The sequence below is a fragment of the Andrena cerasifolii genome, chromosome 5 (assembly GCF_050908995.1).
Source record: "Andrena cerasifolii isolate SP2316 chromosome 5, iyAndCera1_principal, whole genome shotgun sequence".
NCBI lineage: Eukaryota > Metazoa > Arthropoda > Insecta > Hymenoptera > Andrenidae > Andrena > Andrena cerasifolii.
The window spans coordinates 16,638,231-16,660,948 of record NC_135122.1 but is presented as its reverse complement, the minus strand read 5'-3'; the positions used below and the strand labels follow the sequence as shown (position 1 = coordinate 16,660,948).

Genomic DNA, 22,718 nt, shown 5'->3' with positions numbered 1-22,718 from the left:
GGAAGCTGAGACGTTCCAGCGCATAATCAAGGGAAATAAAAGCACATCGAACGCTTATGAGTGCTAGTACGTTCACGTTTGAAAGTAACTTCACGGCTAGTCAATAGCGTCGAAGGGAAGTTTCAGTGTCGGACACAACTTGGAGCTAGACACGAGCAAAGAGAAACTCCCCGGAACTGGTGCGCGCATTTTAATGGATGCGATTCGAAAGTTGCCCCGATCATTTTAGAGAAACTTCGCAAACCGTCGCCCCGGACACACCGGCGATACACGTCCCAGGGCCGGGCGTGCACGGTGGCTCGTTCGATCCACGTACAACGAATTTTTGCGCAACGACGTGATCCCAGGCAACACTGCTCTAATAGGAAGTGCCAATAACGGGCAGGATGTTAACGATGGAAAGAGCGACGTTCGTTAATTATTTACAACTCCGCCGACGCGTGCCGCGCGCCGTGGCGTGAAGTAAAATTGACACGGTCCACGGCTAAAAATTACCGTGCACCCGCCGGCGGGCCAATTTCTTCGTTCCGCCACGATAATTCGCAGATACGCGGAAAGGCTGCCGAACGGGCACAAAATCGAATTTGCCAGACGGGCCATTGTTCCTCTCATGGTGAAAATACTCCGCCGTCGATGATGTGTCGTTGGACGCGAATAGATAAAGTTGCATTAAGAAGGGAACTTTTCTTCCGAGACGGAAGGAGGAAGACTAGCAAGAGCGTGGAGCAATAGCTGCCGAAACTAACGCGATTGCCGGGCGATCCAGCTGATGAAAAGCGAGAGAAAAATGACGGAAATAGTGGCGCGGATAAATGCGGAGGTCTGCAGGCTGTGACGTAGCCTCGTGGCAGGTCTTGAAAACGAAAAGGCTGCGGTGGTTGCTGACGCTGTTGTAAGTAATAGATAGGTCCCGGGTAATTGCTTCACTTAACGAGAAACACGTTCGACCCCTGCGTCCCCTCCCTCTAACGGAATCCGATATTAACCGTCGCGTTGTTTGATATAGTTCGGTGTAGTCTGTGCTGCGTGCGTTTTGCAAGCTCTTTCGCTGTGCTCGTTTGTCTGACGCCCTGGGTCCCCCGCCTCTGGATGCTCAAGGACCTTCGTTACGACATCCGGGGAATTCCCCTCTGTACGTGCCCTTTTCGCGCTGTCGAACCTCTCGATGCACGATTTTTCGGATCGATAGAGGATATTAAAGGACGAGCGAAAGAAGGGAGATAATTCCGGAGTTGCTCGTGAAAGGAGCGCTGCTGGGAGCGGCTCATAGCTGTGCGAAATGAAAGGTAGATATCCAGTTAGGAGACTCGTTACTTACTTCTCCCTTTGGCGGGGTCCAACAATGGGAAAGATAGATATCCCGATCCGAGGGTGGGCGCGGAGCTCCCGAGCCTCTCACGTCCGAATCCAACTACTCTAACCGCCGGCAAGGCCCAAAGATGCAATTAAGCCCCGAACGAAGTGCAACAGGGAGAGTATAATGTGGAAGTAACATGGCGCTAGGTGGGGAAGTCTCGTAAACATATGTCCCTCATGGGGTATTTAATTCAGGAGCACGGACAGGGCTCGAATTGCCGAGTTGGCCCCCCTCGAGTCGACGAGGGAGGGAAAATATAGAGGCGGTAGGTGAAGGAAAGCTGCCTCCTAAAGGAGCGGGCCACGATCCTTCCCAGCCGCCGTTGCTTTTTCCTTGGACGTAGTAAATACTGAAAGTAGAGGCTACCTCCAGGGACTTTGCTGCTACTCCGGTGAGTTTACAGACCCTTCCACCCACTCCTCGCCTCCGACTCTCCCTCCCCTTTTTTCATCCTCTCTCCCACGCCGGCTCGACCGATAAGGAGTCAAGGAAAGATTTTACACTTGGGCGGAAAGCAAAAAAGCGAGGAGAGCTCGGCGCGGTGTTGTTGAACCAACGGAATCCTTTTGTTAGCACGGCTTCCATCAGCTTCCGTTACGTGTTCGATTCGGGCGAACGTTGCTGGATACCTCTGGATCGGTTTGAGGAACTTTCCTTCCCCTCGCGGACACGTGCCCGTTACCACCGCTTTGTCTCTCAACTAGCTTTCTGTCGACGAGTATGATGAAATCGAAGAAGCGGCAACGCGGAGCAGAGACGTACACAGAAGCCTTTTTCTCATTAGCCTAAGTGATATCTTAGCCTGCCGCTGCTGCCAAACTCGCTCTAATCTCCATCGAAAGGACCGAAGCGCGCCGGTGAACCAACCCGATCCGGGCTGCCGCTAGCCAAGGCGACAGAGGACAACGCTGGGGACCACCTACGGTCGAAATTTGTGTGTCCTTACGGTGTTCTTGTCGCGCGATCGGGCACGCGGACGCGCGCGCGAGGAAGCGTAACCACGAGAGCGCGTATAAAGGCACCCTCCGTCGCTCGGTGCGTGTGCTGCGCGCGCGTTTGAGCGAAGGGAACACAGAGTGCAGCGAACGGGGGAGGGGCACGGCCAGAGGGGGGTTAACAGTGCCCTTAATACCAAGCAGCAGTTCAAAGGTGGACCCCGCAACAACGCATCTAATTACTTGCTTCCTCCGGTGGTCCATGCCACGGCGAATTTACATCTTGTTTGTTCAAGCACCTGTAGCCCAGCTATACCACCCTCTCCCCCCTTTGGATACCGACCCCCGGCCCCACGGTCCAATGTAGATTGGATACTGCCTATAAACAAGCAATTGCCTTTGACTGAGAATGCCCAGGCTGTAGAAAGTCTGGACCGCCACAGAGCAGCAATATCTTGCGCAGGTTCGTGTCGTGCCTGCAGGGCACCCCCGATACTCTTTCCGAGCCAGTCCAGAAATTCGTGGCCAGGCGGAATCCACCCCTCGACAGTGGCCTCCGCCGCATCGTGGACGGCTGCTCCTCGCGTGGCCTGGATCGTCTCTTTGGCTTATTCATAGGCTACCGTCGGTTCAGGGGCAAACGTGGCTCGTAGATCCTTGAGTAATGAGAGTGTAGAGACGGCAGGGGCGGAAGATGCGGGGGCGAGGTTCGTTAATAAGGAACCACGAAGCCCGGTGTTGCCGTTGAGAACTATTCCGAGTCGGGCTCGACGCGAAAACCGCGAAAAAACAACAGCGTGAATAAGACTTCTCTGTTCACGAAGGCCGCTAACGTACAAAACCCTCGCCGACACTGGCTTATTTCCTTCGCCCAACCTCTTGCCCCTGAAGGAACGTCGGACGCTCTTAGCAGATGCAACGCGTCAATAGAGCTGCGCGCCCGAGCAAAGAGCCGCGTACCTTTTATTTCTCGCGTCTCTGTTCTTTTTTTCCTCCTCCCGCGCTCTTTGACGATACCGAGCAAAGAAATCATCCCTGGTTACGTCTGTCCCGGTGCTCGTCCCCGTGCAACGTGCGCGTTCCCCGCGTAATTTCCAGTAGATCTATCTCGACTTATCTACCTTCACCCATTACGCCTTGCATCCGCAAGCATTTTTCCACGCGATCCGTCGCCGCAATGTTATCGTCCTCGTATTGCGCGCGAAGCGATGCTTGCACAGGGTCGAAACCAGGTTACGCCGCGCACAGAGCCGAGCGAAGGAAGAGAAATGGGACTTGTCGATCTTTAATTCCCGATCTTCAGCTCGCGCTGCCGCGCGCTGTCGGCGCTGCAGTCCCGCTCCGTCGAGCGGGGAGCAATTAGAAGGTTCAATGGATGATACCTCGCGGATTAATATTCCTAAAGAGCAACTCTTCGCAGATCAGAAGGGCAGACGGGCACAGCGCGCGCCGCGCTCCGAGACAGAGTGTAATCAGCGTGAAATGTTTCTTTCACAATGATCTTGCTCATACATTTGATGCCCATGTCCGTGCACTTTTGTCCGCTGAGCGACAGTGGCGTAGGGAGACGGGGCAAGTCACGAAATTCCCCGACCGAGCCTGCACAGTCACGTGCAAACGTTGACATTCCAATATCGAAACCCCACTCTGCCCTAGAAGTCCTCGTTTTTTTTTTTTTTTTCCAAGCGAAATTCGATAACTCGCGATACGCGGGCGCACCGATGAGTGCTCCAATAGGAATCTCGTTCGCGTAAGCAAATATGGAGCCGAAACGAGCCAAATAAAGATCGCCGGTGGTAGACTTGAAATTTTCTTCCAATACGGGGCCCCGTGGCGCATAATGATTCGTAACTCGAACAAATTCATGAAGCACCGCCGTGCCGCCGGCTGTTTCCACGATGCCGATCGATACGAAAGCGCGTGCACGCGATTTATGGAGCGCGCGTCGGAATAGCAACGTACGCAGCGCGACTTCAATAATGCTATGTACGTTTATCGACACTGCGACAATTTCTACGCTCCCGCCTACCACCGCTCAGCGGCTTTAGCTGTGGCTTCTCCTGTCTCTTCGTAGTGGGACCAGATAAATAGTATGCACCGTTCCGAAACTTCTCCTTCGAGCAATTATAGAGGTGGCAGGGTGGAAGGAGGAAAATTTACAAAATATTTGTGTAATCCGCGGAGAAAGAGGACTTGCTGGTTTGCGCTCATAAGAGGAGGTCCGCGATGTTTCGCGCGCTACGCCGATGCGCGTCATCCCTCTCTGTCACATTTTTATATACTGAAATGTAAATACACGCGCACCCGTTGGACACCGACGCAAGGTGCGGTCATTTCCATTAGAACCTGAAAGCTAGTAACTATACATGCCGCAATGTTTATCTTTTGACACGGCAACAGCACGTACCCCTGTTTTCAATTAAGCAGGATAAATTTTCATAGGCCGTTGCCTGATGGAGACACCGGTTCTCGTTGGATCACCGATGTTAAGCATCGCGGGGCGGGTACTGGGCAAAGATGGGTGAGACCACCTTTCTCCCGGTGCACAGTGGGGAAATTCCGCGATTTTATGGCCAAAACCACAAAAATAAATTTTTCAATTCGACTAAATAAACGCAAATGTCAATTGAAGAACTAATAACCAATTTCTGGTCGTTTAAGAGGTTACTGGTCAGAAAGAAGGTGTAAAAAAATTGCAGAGTAATTGATTAATTCTGTAATAATAAATCTACCAGTCGAAAACTATTTAAGAAAGATATTTCAAGATGTTTAACTACTAGCAATTTGTAACTAAATATAATGCTTTAAATGTCCGTATTTCTGCTCACAATATATGTTGCCTTTTCAGGTTAAAATAAGTTACATCTTTTATGGAGATGTTTTATAACACAACAGTAGAGCATAAAATAATGATAAACAAAAAATAAAATGCCTTCGAAGAGAAATAGAGGTTACATCGTATATTGAATTGTGAGGCTAAAATTTTGGTGAGTAGAAATGCGGACACGACGGTGATTCACTTGACCCTAAACCTAATCACTTGTTTTCCACTTAAAATAATCAAAAATAGTAGAAAATCTACATCCAGAGCACAGTGCCGTATCTGTTTTCAAAAGAGAGAGAGGAGGAAAATAGATAAAAGGACTATAGTTCGTTGGGCAATATAAAGCGAGGATAGGCTTTGAAACGCCGTGCTGTTTAACAGGAAAAACAAAAACACAAATACAAAATTTTCATACGCGATAAAGGCTCGTCGAACCAATCGGAGTTTCGGCGATATTATTAGGGGCGATTCTATAGAATCGCCTTTCCTGCTCTTTGATTTCCCAGCCAAAAGTGCAGAGATATGTAAATTCGGAACAGCCCCGATATTACTGTCGCAAATTAGCCCGGCGTTATACCACGTGCTCCAACGACGAGCCCATGCCGAAGCGTAATAGTGAAATCATTAACCCGAATTGACTGCATGAACGTGCAGTCGATTCGACCATAATCCACCGTCCCGTAAACACAGGACTTTCAATCATATTAACGCGCGGCACGACGCACCTAAATCATTACAATAATAAATGGAATAATAGATTCCGGTGCAGGTACACCAAAGGAAAGCGTAGTTTTCATATGACCGGGGCGACGATAATTACGAGCGCGGGATGAACCGCGGTGCGTCTCACCGGTTCAGAACGAATTTATTTATACCATCTAACTGAGCGCTCTTGATCATTCTACCGTTAAATCCGCACTTATCGCGTTGAGCCACCGCTCGATAATTAACATCAATAAATGATGGTTTGCCGTCTTGCCTATAATAACCGGTCACTCTGTTTAACTTTCAGCCGATCGAATCGCGCAGACGGTATTTAACGAGCAGTAAGAGGAGAGGCGAAAAAGGGAGAGGAAGAGCGCGCGCTATACGCGGACGGGAATGCAGAATGCACAGTAACACCGGCGCGAGTTATGCAATATGTATACATTACCTAAACCATCCCGCGGGACCTGCGCGTTAACGAATTGTCGCGTCATTCGGTATAATGCTCCGCCGCGCGACCGTATTTTCCAGTGATCCGATAAAAATAAATGATCGCTCATTCGCCAGCATTAAATAAATATTGAATAACCACGGACGGCTGCACAGCGCGCTCTCGCCCTGAAACGTGCAGTTTGTTTATGGATCCAAGGAAAATATCGAATAATATAGGGATCGTCGGTGGAGGTAGTACCTACTCAGCGATCGAATCGCGCACAGATTCGCGAACGAAATGTAACCGGGACGATAACGCCCCATCGAGAAGTTCAGCCTGCTGCTAGAGCTCGCAGTCGAATGTACTTTATTCTAAGAAGGACGAAAAGAGCACGCACGGTAGATCGTTCCAGCGGAGATGGGAATCGCATCAGCAACGAGATTGCAAATGGCGCTGGGAACAAAGGGTGAAGTAACGACTCGAGCCTGGAGATCGCGCCCGACAACAGCCAGCCGCTGTTTTAAATATTCCCCGGCCGGTAATTCTGAGATCGATCGCGGAGCAATCAAGCAGCCGCGCCGAGCGATATTTCACTCGACAGGCGAGTGGCGTTTCCGCGATCCTTTCGCTCGTCGCCCTTTTTAAATTCGAACCTGGAAACTGGCACGCGAATGCCGCCGGGAAGTAGGAAGGGGCTGAGTTAAGACGTTATAGAAACGGATTAAGGAGTCTAATTAAGTCGATTCAGCGACCGCGCCACGGAATCCCGCGCCCCTGGCGAGCCTAAAGATCACTCGCCGCGATCGGCTCTCGTCGCGTGCTAATTTTACGGCTCACTTTTCCACGCTCCTTGCGCCGTTAACGCGATGAAACGGGCCAAAAAGAAAGGGGGCGAAAACTCTTTTACGACCGACACAACGTTTCCCCTTATCGGGCGCCATAAATCTGTGAAACATTTAAGCGCGATCGAGCCTTTGAAGTTACGAAACTCTCCCTGCCAGGAAGCGGCACGCTTCCGCCAGTCCCCGTATCGAGATTTCGCGAAGCTCCGGAGACTTTTCCAGCCGATTCCCGTGTCTCGCGTGACGAGGGGAATATATACGGTTGGCCGAGGGCTAATCTAAAAACGATGGCGGCGGTCCGCGTAACGATCTAGGATTTTCTTCGGTTTCCACGGTTTACCGGCGGCCCGGCCGTTATCCTCTCCCCCCGAACGATTTCATCTTATATCCGCAGGGATTAGAGAACCTCTGTGTGTGACCGTTTCATTACTCATCCTACACGCTCCGCGAAACTACGTGTACCTACGTTCTGTTTGTCGCTCGTTCCTCCCCTTCCGAACCCGCCCCCTTATCCGTGCGCGTCCCTCGCTTCTCCCTTTCTTCCTCCTCCTCTTTCTCTCTTTCCTTTTCCCCCCCCTTTTTTTTTTACCCAGCTCGCTCTCTTTTTCCCGCAGCTTTTCCGCGCCCACCCCCTCCCTCTGGCTCGGTCGCGCGTTCGCTGCTCGCAATATTGTAATGCGAAGCACAATGCGTTGCTCCCGAAGAGATAGGCCGCGATAAAGAGCAAGGACGCGACGAGCTTAGAGGAAGATTAAAAAAGGGGAGTAATACGTCTTGCGGGATATTTCGCGAATAACGAGGCGAGAGTGGACGGGGTGTGTACGCGGACGAGATCCCCGAGTGAGATTAATTGATCGATCCGTTGCCACGAGGTCGGCTGCGCTCCTCCCTGCCTCCGCCGCCGGCACGCGTCTCTCCGAGGCTTCTTTCCATTCGCGAGTACAGGCGACGTGAAATAATCATCCAATCGAAGTGACTGCGCCTCGGACGATTCTATCGATCTCCCGGGCTCCTTTGCTCGCGCATAATTGTAGGGGGATCCGAAACGATCCGGGGATCTAAATCACCTCTGGGAGCTAAACGAATGAGAATGAGGAATGATCCCGCGCGAGGGAGCGGAGGGCGGCCGAAGACCGGGGAATCCTTTAAACTCGTTCAGCTTCAATAAACTTCCCGATAGCGAAAAAAGCGACGGAGGGTACCGGCGGCATAATATTATCCTTTTCCGATAGTTCGCGGGGGGGTTTCCGAGCGACGACGCCCGGGGATAATAACGTTACACGAACTCGCAACGATGACAATAACGATTTGGCGGGATCCTGGAGCGTGCACGTTGAATTACAGAGTGCGGTTTCTGGCGCTGTTTCTTCGCGGTAGTTATCGTTTGCTCCAACAGCCTTTATTTCCGTGACGTACGGATCGTTCCGAGCACATTGCCCGAGTTTAGATGTACCCCCGCGGGAGAGCGAGCAAGAGGAAGTAGAAGAACAGAGAGGGGTGAGCGCCTCCCGCGTTCCTATCGATTCCTTGTTTTTACCTACGCCAAAGAGAGCTCATACTGTAAATGGATCAAGTGCACGGAACGTTTCCACGGTGGAACTTTGATGCTGCTCCCAAAGTTCCCGGCTGCTTTCTATACCTACGCCTCCGCGCTCATCCCCTTTGAGATTTGTTTCGCTTTCTGATTAGACGGTTGCGCGGGCAAAAGGCAGTCGACAGAAAGAACGGAACCGTAACTCGATAGAAGAACGCGGAAGGATAACAGAGTTCGCTGCGGCGCACAGTGGGAAAAAATCGGCGCGTCACCGGCCAAAAATCTATGACTTTTCAACGGATGAAGATAAAGTAATAATTCTTTTTGCTTTAATGTCCTTCAGTAGTTAGATAGCATTACGTTACTTATATTAAGTAACACTTAATTGCATTAACTAATACAATAGCATTACTTACATTTCTTCTATTTAATATTCAAAAATATTTCTTCTGGCCACTCTTCTTGAATATCTTTCCCATTTTGTTGCAGCCTCAAAGATGATATTAAAGGATCCGATGAAAGTAACATAATACGGAAGAGATCTTGATTAACTCTTTGTCTTGATATTTTGAAATATATATTTTTTAAATAAATAATTAAACTCTGAGTATTTTAACAAAAGAATCACCACGTTTCACCGTTCGACTGTCAATGTAGTATTATTCTACCATATGTCCCTGGCGAGTGTGCAAAGAATGATATCCGTCTCTAACCGTTTACGCAATAGAAATAATGTAAGTAATGTTATTGTATTAGTTAATGTAATTAAGTAACGCAATGCTATCTGAAGGACACATCAACTTCATTAAAGCAAAAAGAATTATTACCTTATCTTCATCCGTTCAAGAGTCATAGATTTTTGGCCGGTGACGCACCGATTTTCTCCCACTGTGCGGTGTCGGCGGGACGCAAGCTTAATAAAACATGGACGGTGAAAAGTTTGTACCACCCCGAGGAATATCCACGCGCCCTTCGGGAGGCCGGGGGATCTTGAATCTGTTTAATTCATAAAAATCATCCAGGAAATTAACGTCTCGGAGACGCGAGCCTCGAGGGAAGGCTCGCATCTGGAGAATGCTCGAACGAGGGAAATAAATATTCCCGGGCGTGGACGCGGAGGAGGGGTGCGGGGTTCGGGGGCGAAGCGTTGAAAAACGGGAGCGCGCGGAGGCGATGCACGGACGGGTGGCTTCTTAGCGATGGGCCTGGCAAAATTTGCCAAGCGTCCACGCAAATTGCGATGATTATACGGCTGGCGCGGCCCGCGGACGTTGAGAAAAAAAAAACCCGGGCACGGAGAGGGCGAGAGGGAGGGGGGGGGGGAGAAAAGTGTTCCATAAAGCGTAATGGAGGGCTCGCAAATATTTATCTTTCGGTAGGTCCGGGAGCCGCGGGAGAAGCGCAAAGAGCCGCGCGGAAACGTTCCTGCCCGTGCCGGATGGCCCTTGTCGCGGCACAGAAACGCGGAAAGTTCCTCCTGACACGATTTACCGCTGCCTGCCGCGCGGTGACCAGAAATAATTCCATTAGCCGCCCCGTAAACTCATCTGGCAGTTCATGAAGAAACCATACGCGTGGGAAACGTGCACTTTGGCGGGGGGTGTGCAGGATCGTGGACGCCTTCAGCCCCTAGTCTAATCGCGCCGCTTAAGTTCCTGTTGCATAGAGAGGTGGCCGAAGAACCTCGCCAACGTCGGAGCGTGCACGTGCATGGCTGGCTGGTACGTGTGAGGGTGAATGGAATGATTCGCGCCACTGAGCACGCCTGTTAATGAGCGAAACGACAGTTTACACGGCTAGGCGAGAGCCTGGCGAAGTTAATGGACGCGTATCGATGGGACTCTGAGCAGCGTCGAGCGAAAATTTGCGAGCAGGAGCTAGAGAGGCTGGTGAGAACGCGAAGTATAGGATTCTTACGTGGAATGTCTCGTCTCGAGGAAGATCGAGCACGAATCGGTTAATGTGTCTGACTATTACCCACCGCTTCTACTTGCGCGCCTGCAAATATTGACGGTGGAATGCTAACGCTATTACCGCCGAGGATAGATTGTGAAGATGCCTTCTGTTTCGTTGCTACACAAAGCTTCCGGAATGCTACTGACACAGAAGTGACGGAGATTGAGATGGAAGCTGGAGTGGAGTAGAATTGAAGCTGAGAATTAATTTCGAGCTTGTTCAACGCGAAGTCTCTATGTACCTACTCCTTCCAGTCCCAGCGAAATACTGCGAAAGGAACGTGATACGATAGCGATATTTCTGTCACATTAATCTCCAGCGATCGTTTCGCGAGTATGTCAAGCGAGGGATGGTCCGAACCTGCAAGAAGGAGCCAAGCAAGTTCCTAACAAGGAAACGTACGGCACCAGCGTTTCTTCGTCGCGACGAGGAGGTCCGCAGCGCGGTCGTCAGGATTAGCCGCGAGTATCCGAAATTTCGGTCGCACAGGCGCCGCGGCAAAAACCTCGGCCCTGCCCTGGTAGTCGTCTGGAAGAGACGAGAAAGGGGCGGCGGATGAGAGGCAGAGCTCCGGGGGAAGCAGGGACACGGCGAGAAAGGATTATAGCGAGATATCCGCAAGTGGGTGCCGCACAATCGTACGGCAGAAACTGAGTACAAGAGACAAAGAGGCGGCAGACAAGCCTTGGAGCGAAAGAGGCGCTGGGGACAGTGGTAACGGTGGGAACGGGGCGAAAAGAGAGGAGAGAAACCGAGAAGGGATCTCGCAAAACATACACAGCTGAACCTGACACATCCTCCAGCCAGTCTACTGGCTTTTCTGGAAGGGTAGAGAAGGACGAGCAAATCTAGACGCTTACTTAGTGACACACGCAGCATTTTGCTGTCGGAGCGAAAGTTTCTCTCTCTTCGTCTGAAAGCCGCCAGCAAGGCCCCCGCGCCCTCCGCTCTCTTTCCGCAGGCTAAGCCTCTGTTTCGCTCTTACCGCCATGCCTCGACACGGCATTGTATTAAACCGTGGCTCGTGTTGCGGCTTGACAAGAGAGGGCACACAGAGTTATCTTGCCAGCGTTCTATCGCCTTTCCACCCGCCACGCTTCCCCGTTAACCCTTTCCGTCCCCCATATCGCGTTACAGTCCAGGATATGCTGGATTACTCGCCCGGAGAGAGAGACAGAGTAATTTAAACTACGGATGACGGATATTCCAAGTGCAGAGGGCCGATCGATCGCTTATGTCCAGCGGATTTCCCCTCTGTCACGCTGTCATTTATCTCTCCGCCTGGCGACGGATAAATTAATATCGCCGTCGGTCCTATCGAGAGCGTAATGCACCGATTCCTGCCAGCTGGAGGCAAATATTTTCTTGACAAATCTACTACGTTGTTCTCCGCCGTCTCTACCGTCCGGTCGCTGCGACGTTCCGCCTCTCCAGCTTGCTTACGATTTTCCTATTAGCATCAGAAGATCCACTATCTACCGTAGCTTAGGCTAGGCCTGTCCGAACAGAGGGACTCGATTGACAAAACGTTATATACGCGCGATTGCCAAGCCCTTCGTTAAACCCAGCCCTCGACAGTCGTCCTGCCCGCTCCCGACTCGTCGTCGAGTTTCAGGACGCACCTCCCCCCCAAACTGCCAGCGACTGCTTTCAACCCTTATCAGACGCGTCTGATTCTGACACGCGATTCGAATTTGCCGCCTACCCGCGATGTTGTCGGGGCTCTTTAAACTCGCAACCTGGCTTATTACAATCTTCAGAGATGTCTGGCTCTGTCGGCGTCCGCAGACGACCGCCGAAATTCCCCGGGAAAAATAGACGGGGCTGTAATTTGAGGAAGAATCTCCTCCCTCGCTTAACAACCCCGCGACACGGGCTTGTAAATGGTCCAAGTTTAACCGGGTAATGGCAACTATTTCTCGCGAACAGGCCACGGTAAAAGGTACTCTGATTAAAGGGACAGGTTCCCGCGACTTTTTCAGACAACGCAAACGACGCAGCGGTGCGCGCAATATCTCGAATTAACGAGGCTCTTCTCGTACACCGGTGTTATTACGAGGCTAAGTAATGCAGCGCGTTTAAAACCCCCCAGTCGCCCGGGCTATGCAAAAATCTTTTGTTTCCGTTCTGAAGCGTTTATCGCCCCGCCGCGCCGCGCAATCGTGCAGCGCTCTAACGTTTCTTAATTACCAATTACGGGGACAGTGCTCGGGGTAGCGCGTTGCATCTTTCACGCTGGACGTTTGTCTACGCCCGAACGACACGGCTGAAACGATCGCCGGAGAGAAATCGGCGATGTTTCGCGCGAACAGATGGCATTTCTCCCGGTTGAAACTTTTCTTTGGGGACGGTGGACCAATTTTTCTTTGGTCCCAGCGACCGCATCATTCCGTACGCTCACCGAGCCATTCTCCTCTTGACGTCGCAGGCAGAAGCGTACATCGAGGCTAATGGCGCGACTCCCGGTGATTCGTCTCCTACCCGACTCTTTTCCCTTCTACCCTGTCTTCTTCTTCTTTTTTTTTTCTTATTGCCACCCCGACCGACCGACTCATAATTTAAACGCAAATTTCAACCGAACCGCCATCGGGCGAGACTGATATTCTGGATGCCCGTACTTTGTCACGGGGAATCGTCTCCGTCCTCAATTCTCTCATCGAACCGAGTCGCGTCGTGTTCCTCTCGAAAATAAGATCCGTGTAATGGCACTGGCGTTGCGGACAGAAGAATCTGGTTCGTAGGAACAAATGAACATAAACTCTCGCGTGGGGGTCCCTGTAGCTGGTACCTGCCGAGAGAAAGGATCATCGGGGCGCATGGAATACTCGAAGGCGATTTTCTATTTAGATCCCAACTTTCTCAAAATTCTAAGGCCGCGGCCTTTGCACGTGGAACGGGATATCTTTTTTACATGATCGCGGAGCTGATGCGAAGAGGAATCCAATGACCTAAGACCCGAATAAAAAACTGCTTTCGAGTACTTAATCCACACGCTCCGCCCAGCGTGGCGTATCATTCCTCGCGCATTGCTTCAGCGATAGCAGAAACAAAGAAGTTACTTAGCGTGGCCACCATGTGACTTCCTCCAGCGAGCGGACGACCTTCGACACAAAGAATTACGTTCCATCTCGCGTTATGGATAGAAGGAAACAGATTCGTCGAATGCTCTCTTTAGCCTGTGAATGATGGCTTTGTGTTTCCGAGAGATGTATAAAAATATCCGCCACTCCTACGAACGGGTGGCTGCATTATTTCGTCGTTAAACCGTACGAGGATCACGCGATCCGCAGTACAAGCCGCTTACTTATTCATCCGCGGCCCTCCAAGCAAACTGATCGCCAGGCATGCGGTGAATTTTTCACGCGGATCGTTCTTGTGCTTTCCCTTGGACCGCGCGCGCCTTCATCCTCGTCGAAATTCCAACAAAAGGCCCCGCAACACCGGCGACCACGATTCCCCTTTGATAAATTGACGGACCTTTCCGCCTCCTGAGCTCCTCGAAACAGGATACTCGCCAGTTTCGACGAGATGGTTCGCCCGACGCTGTTCCTGCTGCTGGTTCTCTGGGTGTTTCGTGAATTCTCACCTACCCGTGCGTTCAACATCCTCGGAATCTGCCCCAGCGCCAGCTACAGCCACCAGCAACCTTTTCAAGCATTGATGAAAGCCCTGGCGGCTCGTGGACACAGCGTCACCGTGGTATCAACCATCCCGTCCAAGGCAAGTGATTCCCTTCATTTTCTTCGCCACGCGTCCGTGGTGCCGCGAAACCCGTCTCCTCGTCGACTTCTCCCGCTCCTTTTACAGCCTGCCGTTTACCTTGTTTCCCGCGCCGAGAACGAGGAGATCGTCTATCGAGTTGCAAACTGCTTCCACCGTTGCCCCGTAAAGTATGGCAATTTATACGCGATGCAATTACATCGAAACTTCCGTCGTTTATCAGCGTCCGAGGGGTGGCCGGGAAAAAGGCGCTGAAACGCTTCTAACAAGGTTATAACGACGGTTTAATAATTCAGTAATATCGCGAACGGCGGGGGAAAAGTTCCGGGGATATTTCAGATGGGCGTTTGACTCCGTTTCCGCCTGGACCACGCGTTCCTTTCGTGCCTTCTTCCCACGTGCCACGAGTAGTTCATTCTTACTCCCCTTTCGCTACCCTTGTCTCGCGCAACTTCGCCCCTTCCCTCCGCTCGTATCTCTTTCTTTCTCCTCTCCCCCTTTACGTTCTATAAACTCCGGCTGCAAGTTACGGGAACTTCGTTCGGCTTCAATTTGCCCTTTACCAACGTCTCTTCTTGTTAAACGCGTCCCCTCGCGAGCCCCGACGCCCCTGCGCTTCTCTTCGTCGGTGTGTCCAGAGTTCGATCGCACATGTAAATCACGAGCAAACACGGAAACGTCAGAATTCCGTGCGATGAAGACACAAAGGGCTCCCGATCCGCGTGGAACAGAACTTATGACCCCGGTCTCGATCTTCCAGAAGCCGATAAAGAACTACGAAGACGTCGATTTGTCGTTCACGTACCGGAAGAAGGACTGCACCGGTTTGAGGTACGCTTTCGTTGCTTCGTACAGGGTGTCTCGGTGGCATTGCTGCGAGCTTGACCGCGTAACAAAGCTGGCCAAGGGGCGCCGAAGTAAATATATTCAGTCTTTTAATAGAAACTAACACGCCCTGTACAAAGCAACCTTCCTACGCAGCGTTAATGAAAAAAAAAAAAAACAGAGAACTATATTATCGATTTTCCAACAGGCACATGGGAGCGTTCACCCTGCTGCACAGGAACATGCGAGAGGCCAGCGAGATGTGCGAGGAGCAACTGTTCAGCACCCCCATCGCGGACCTAATTTCGTAATACGAATATTCATTCTATTTAACAGCACGCTGCGAAGGCGGCGGAAAAAAATGGAGTCCATTTCGCGAGCTCGTTAAAGCTAGAATAGTGGAAGAAAGTGCCTAGGCGCAATTCTACCCCTCCGCGAGGTGGAGGAAATTACTTGCCTGCCCCTATCGCCGCGCAGGAACACACAGCCGATGGAATTACAGTAATTCCGTGGCGTTACAGCTTCATCTATGAGCCTAATCTAGATGCTCCTTTTTCGCAGGAGGAACAAGACCTTCGACGCGGTGATTATAGAGCAACTGTGGTACCAGTGCTATTACGCCCTCGTCAACCATTACAATTCGCCCGCTCTAATCGGATTTTTGAGCGTCGGCAATCTGCCGTACGCCATGGACTCCGTTGGTAAGCGTAATGCGTTTAAAACACGAATGCTCGACGAGCAATCGCTGACAAAAGTACACCGAGCAAATACACCGGCAGCGTGGTTCAGCGACATCCTTTTCTACTACTTTAACCCCGAAGTCGTTACCCGGGGCAGGAAATTGACGTAAATTGTCGGCGAGGACAGAAAGTGCGGGCAATCGGGGACGCAGGCTTCGGAGAAAAGGATGGATCTCTCTGTAGTGCTTTAACTTGTAACGATTCGGTATAGGTAGACAGGGGCAGGGTCAACCGTTCGGGTTCCTCGTTGAAAACGAAAACTTTCGGCTATGTAAAAGAGAATCGGCGCGTATAGGTAACGAAATAGAAGTGGGTGCAGTAAAGTCTGTAGTAGCTGAACGAATGGAATGCCACTGTAGATGTTAGGGCGATGGAATTTCTTTTTTTTTGCGCGGATATGTGTTGGATTCTGTAGTAGGGAAATCGAGTGTAACACGTTTATTATGAGTTCTAAGTACTTTCAAGAAGTTTTTATTCAGAAGCTTTCGATCGGCGTACAGTGGGGAAATTTTGCGATTTTATGGCCAAAACTACAGTAATGAAATTTTTTAATTTTATAAATTTAATACAAATGTCAATGGAAGAACTATATCCATTTTCGTGGGCAAAACTTCAAAACTTATTTTTAATATATAAAATTCAGCACTTTTAAATCATGGCAGGATATTATGGGATTGATAACTATTTTAGGTATTGAAAATTGATTTTCATATGAAAAGGTTATTTCTAAAACACTACTTTAAAAATTGTATAAATTAGGTATTAAAAACCGAAACATAATTATTTCGAGGACAAAAAGATATCTTACGCAGCACCAGGAATTCAATCCATGCCTTGAAATTATTTTCAGATCTTTGGATAACACAATATAAGTGTTTGAAGAAACTTGAAAATCTGTATTAATTCTTTGCGATCGGTCTAACCTCAGATGAACATAAACATTTGCGACTCTATACGAACTTTGTATTAAAACATTCAACAGTAAAATTGGTGGCATTTGATACTCATATTAGTTCTTCATTTGACATTTGCATTTATTTTGTCGAATTCAAAAATTTATTTTTGTGATTTTGGGCATAAAATCGCGAAATTTCCCCACTGTGCGGCGTTTTGACAGAATTTCCGCTCTTAAGCTCTAGCAATGATCTGATCTTAGGACTATGGGACAGGGTTATATATACAGAGGAGTTGTGGAAGAAGGGATAAGAATGACGTGGAAGGAACTATGGAAGGCGCATGAGTCGATGATGGAGACTAAATCTGTTATCGCTATACAAAGGATTTTGCGAGGGTGTTTTGCATGTGTTTAGGATGTTTGTGATGTATACCTAGCTGGCACCCAACACATAATCGAGATCCTATTATATTTTTTCTCAGGAAATCCAGACGACCCGATGCTAAACCCGGACATGGCCTACCCCTTCACGAACGAGATGTCTTTGAACGAGCGTATCTGGAACGTCGTCTACACAACTTGGACCAGGCTATACTACAAGTACTGGCACTTGCCGAGGGCGCAAAAGATCGTTAACAAGTGGACGACGACCGACGCCTCGGTGCGAGACATCGACAGGAACTTTAGCCTGGTGATATTGGGCAACAACCACGTGTTCGGCTACCCGAAACCTCTGCTGCCGAACGTGATCGAAGTTCACAGTCTTCAGATCACGGGGAAGCGCGAGACCCTGCCTAAGGTACAGACTCCAACCCTAAACTTCGCCATCGACGCGGTAACTGGGTCATCCTTTGGCCGCAGTTCACAGACAAACGAGTGAAATCGAATTTTCCTGCACATCGTTAACCTCGAGTTTTTGGGGAGAACAAACTCGATCGCGCTTCGCGGGGAATTCGAGGAATCAGCGGGCACCGGTGACGGAGTAAAATACAATTAACGATTACAGCTATTATTCCATACGGAGGTAGAAAGCGTTATTTCGCGCGACCCTGCCACGGCAAGGGGTGAACGACGGCTCGAGGGGCGGGCGGAGAATGATTTCTCCAGGGGAAAATACGTAGCGCTCTCTCAGGTAAACCGGGTACAGGGGAAAGTTTACCCACGGCTCGGCATTGCGACGCGAAAGTAAAGGTCATTGCTATTTACCGCCGCCGGTCCCCCGCCCCGAGGAAAAATATTTCCCCCTTCGAATCTCGTTCCACGGTAGGAGAAGCAAATCTGGACGGTGGCTGGCGCTCCTCTCGCCCGCCGATTCTTTCTGCTTCTCCGAATTACCGGCCATCCCATTCGCGAAACTACCCGGACAATACCGTGTCCCGACGACGGGGCGCGTTTCGCCTCTTTTTCAGGCGACGCCAGACCTCGAAGTCGCTGTTTCGCAACCCCCCTCATCCAGATCCCCGCTCGACCCCCGCGAAGCGCAATTGTACGAGTGTCACGTGGAATTAACGCGAAACAGTGGAGACGCGGAACGTGATCGTTATCCACGTGCACCCGTAAATTCAGCCGAGTTCTCTCCGCAGAGCGGTGCAATTAATACAACAATACCTTCTGCTCCACGTGACGCGCGTGTATCATCGTTTCAACGCCGCCAACGGTTGAAGACGGGGATCGTTATCTTGCGCCCTTTCATCGAGCGCCCGCGACACCGAGCGCGACGAACGATAAAATATCGGGGAGGGTGAGGGGTCGTTATCGGGTCGAAATCGTTCGGTTCCATCCACAGGACATCGAGGAGTTCCTAGACAACGCGGGTCACGGCGCCATCTACTTCTCCCTGGGCTCGAATCTGCAAACCCGTCAGCTACCGGTTGGCCCTTTGACGGCGTTGTGCAACGCCCTGGGCTCGCTCAAGCAAAGAGTTCTATGGAAACACGACGGAGACATGGCCATTCAGCCGGCCAACGTGAAATTTGTGAAGTGGGCGCCTCAGCAAGCGGTTCTCGGTAAGGCAACCCAAGGCTAAACTGACCCCCTCCCGCCTTCGTGACTCCTTTGAACGGTTAGATCGACCGCTTCGGAGATGGCCATTTTATGGGGTGGCTTTTGCCCGACGCAGACACCATTTACTTATATTTCAATGGAAGTATTCGAAGGCGGTTGGAGTATAGGGGCCGGTGAAGAATTTCTGTCGGCAGGATCGTCTCGCGATAAGCCAATGAACGGTGAACTGTGTTCGCCGGTCACAATGGTCTTCTTTGATTCTAACGGCCGATTGATCGGGAGGCTTAGCGAACCTCGGCGAAATACGAAGTCCCCGGGACGTTATTCCGTTCGTAAACCGATAGACTTGCAACTTGCCCGTGTAATAATCATCCACTTCGGAAGTACCTACTACGTCTCCGTCCGTCAATTATCGCGTTTCTATTCGATTTCCATGCGCAACTCGCCGAGAACTCCCGGCAACGGTCCCTTCGTTAAACAGGATTCAACGGCGACTCGACTCTTCGCAGATACTTAACCAAGTTACCCCCTTACTTCGCCCGCCCTTTCATTTACAAGGGATGTTAATTCTCCTAGTCCGCGGGATACTCTGTAACGACCTCGTTCCCGTTCATTTTTAAACGATCACGTAATGGGCGCGGGCTGGACGACAGGCTAATCACGTCGCCGGCTATCTTGCCACTTTGCGAGATAGCTCAAGCATCGAGTATCGAAAATTAAGTTAGCGAGGCTCCGAGCGGCCGAGATGGACGAGGGAGGCCAGTGCGTGGTCGACGGTGGAAAACGTCGAGCGCCTCGTGGAACAAAACCGCTCCGTTCGGGAAGGAGAACGGGTCTCGCGTCTCGGGCGAACGATTTCGTTATTACAGTAATCGAGCGGCGATGTTTTTCGGAGGCCCACGGGGGACACGGTCGAGGCGGAAGGAAAGGGCCATATAAACGACCGCAGCTCGTTGATCCGGGGAAGCCCCGAGCAGCGGCGATTTCATACCGAAGCGAAAAGATAACCAGTGACACGCCGGCGAAATTCTCCCGGGAAATTCTGACAAACAACTCGGCACCGTTCGCGGTAACGGCCGGGACCCGATGCAAACGCAAGCAGCAGCCAACTTTCGTACACGTTGACGGGCAGGTTACGCTCGCCCGTCTCCGCAGCGGGCGTATTAAAGGCGGGGACACGGAATGCAACGGGAGGGCGCGATGCAAATAATTAGAATTTCGATTCAATTGCCTATCACCGTTCCCCGTGCCCCTGGAATTCACTCTGACCCGCTCGTATTTCAACGGAACTTTCTTGTCGACCGTGCGTTTCGATCGTGGGCGTCGGGTTTAATCGCTCCACGCTAGTGGACCGAGCAATCGAGATCGCGAATGTCCCCTTTATTAGAATCTTGTATCTTTCGGTGCAGAGGCGGTTCCATTTTAGTTTTGGAGAAAAGTGGGATAGTTGATCACAGTTTCGCTTTTTTATTCAAATAATATTAATGGGCTTTGCTTTGTTTGTACTTAATTATTTAAGTTGTGATTCTTAGAGCATTCTCAATATACTTGTATAAATTTAACAGCTAAAAGCTGATTTTAATGGCTGAATTTGAACATTTTCTGGCAGCGACGTGTTGCACAAGTATCCCTCACTGAAGAGGAGACTTGACCAGTGAGCTTTAAGAGTAAATAACTCATTAACTTTTTAAAAAGTATTTAGTATATTCGTCAATAACACGAAATAAAGGGAATATCATTAAAGGAAAGTAAACTATAACTAACTTGAAAGAATTACTGAAAAATTAAAACCGAAGAATTAATATAAATGCATTCTTAAAAGACATTTTACTAAGATATCATCTGATTAAGATAATGATGAAGAAAAAAATTTCCTTCTCACTTTCTTTGCCGTATTTTTCTGTTTCATGGTGCTATGGTTCTTTTTGGAGCATTTTCACCTGTTCAAGTATCCCACCTCACACCCTGATCGAGTATCCCTCAATGAACTCAATTTGAAAAAGATGAAAAGTTAAACTTACCTTAAAAATTTAGATCAATCAATAAATAGCATTAATAGACCAGAATTTGCAGCTTTTACTTCATATGCTTGAAATCGTTGAATATGTAACATTCAATCGAAAACGAGGAAGAACAAGGTGACCGAAGTATTTACTTTTTGGCTGCAAATAAGATCGAAGCTTCTTACAACAGTGTTACGACAATGCAAACATTACCGCGATAACGTGACAGCAAGCACAAATTGCCAATATATTAATTAAAAAACTGATGTGATCGTGTATCCCCGCTGATCAACTATCCCACCTTTTCCCTGTTGAAGGGAGAAAGAGGTTCGGAACGATGGCGGTTCTCAGTTTTCAATTTCATAAAAACATATTGCCCAACTGTTCTCCCGCCCTCCCCGCTGGGTTTTAGGGCTTGTAATACTCGAAGACGGATAATCCATAAAGACGCCACTTTACGTCGGCCCGATCCGCGATACTAACATCACTTTTATATGCAGCACATCCGAAAGTGATGGCCTACGTGATGCAGGGTGGATTGCAGTCGTTGCAGGAGGCGGTGCACTACTCTGTGCCGGTAGTCGCCATCCCCTTTTTCGGGGATCAACTTTTCAACGCGCGTAAAATCCTGGACGCCGGTATCGGGCTTACGTTGAACATCGATACCATCACCGAGAAATCTATCCGACGGACTCTCACGGACGTTATAGAAAATAAAACGTGAGTACACACGCGCGGCGTACTTTGGGACAAGTCGCTCGAATGCTGACGAAGCTTTAGAATATATCGGGAACCAATTTGAATCTGCTCCGTGCGCCAGGGTTTCCAAGAATGTTCCGCTTGTATTTGCAGGTATTATAACAATATCAAGCTCATGTCGGAGATCGTGAAAGATGAGCTGGTGAAACCGATGGATCGAGCTGTTTGGAACGTGGAGCACGTGATCAAGTTTCCTAAATCGAAACATTTGCGGTACCACGGCCGCAATATCACTGTGATCGATTACTACGGGACGATCGCGTGCCTCGTCGCGCCTTTAATTCTATTATTCTGGTGCTGTTATCGGGTTCTGAATAATTTCAAGGAAACAGTGCGAGGAAGAGTAGGTGTGTACGCGAAGGATCGATTTGCATTCCTCGTGAAATCAAAAATCGGATAACTGATGGATTTGGGAATTTTTTTTTTTTAAATTGTTGGGGTGATTGATTAGACATGAACACAGTTGTCTGTATGGGCAAGAAATATTAAAATGTACCATGGATTTGGAAAAATCTATACGTGAATTTCGTTATCAGTGGTTGATATCCTCTGGCTATAAAAGTATCGTTAATCGGTAAATAAAGAAACTAAATTTCCATCGTACGAGAAAGCACGAACATAGAAATCAAGCACTGATGGCAAATCGGATTTAGATTCTAAATGCTCTATAGTGAAGTTTTAAGCGTGTTCTATTTTAAATCGATGACGTTGCATGGAGCATTAAAAAGTTAAGAGGTTCCAGAGTTTCAAATCGTATGATGGAAGACCTAAAATCTTAATAGCAATTTGTGTATCACGAATTAAAATACAAATTTAGTCCTGAGTGTAAAAAACTAAATCACCGTCTATGCCTTTATCTCGCTATGTTTAATTCTGACTATTAAGAGCGTTGCCATCTCATTCTCGTCTGAACCGATAATATCGGATGCTGTGTGAAAATGGTAAAGGCTAAACTGCAATACCGACATTTACCGACTTCTAGTGGCAGTTAAAATGGCCACTTTCAAATAGTCCAAGCACTTACCGTGAGCACGAAAACCGCTTCGCAAAATCTTTGTCCGGATGACGGAGCGAGACAAAACATCAACGCGTCGTCTGTCTCGTACTGTCCTCGCTCGCTTTCAGTGCCTCTCGCTCGCTCTCGTTCCATCTCGCTCTCGCCTTCACCGGACAAGAGTAAGACAGA

At 49.5% G+C, this 22,718-nt stretch overlaps 2 protein-coding genes across 3 annotated transcripts in view; one reads left to right on the top strand and one right to left on the bottom strand.

Moving 5' to 3' along the window:
* LOC143368874 (lachesin) overlaps positions 1 to 22,718 on the bottom strand; it is a 288,084-nt gene that overhangs the window by 262,020 nt on the left and 3,346 nt on the right. The gene's annotated exons all lie outside the window — the stretch shown is intronic.
* LOC143368869 (UDP-glucosyltransferase 2) lies at positions 13,826 to 22,351 on the top strand. The gene is made up of 8 exons (XM_076812066.1): positions 13,826 to 14,306; positions 15,067 to 15,137; positions 15,340 to 15,438; positions 15,693 to 15,832; positions 17,249 to 17,565; positions 18,553 to 18,772; positions 21,274 to 21,493; positions 21,626 to 22,351. Exons 1-8 carry the CDS (start codon positions 14,115 to 14,117, stop codon positions 21,930 to 21,932), a joined length of 1,566 nt encoding a protein of 521 aa, XP_076668181.1. The 5' UTR covers positions 13,826 to 14,114; the 3' UTR covers positions 21,933 to 22,351.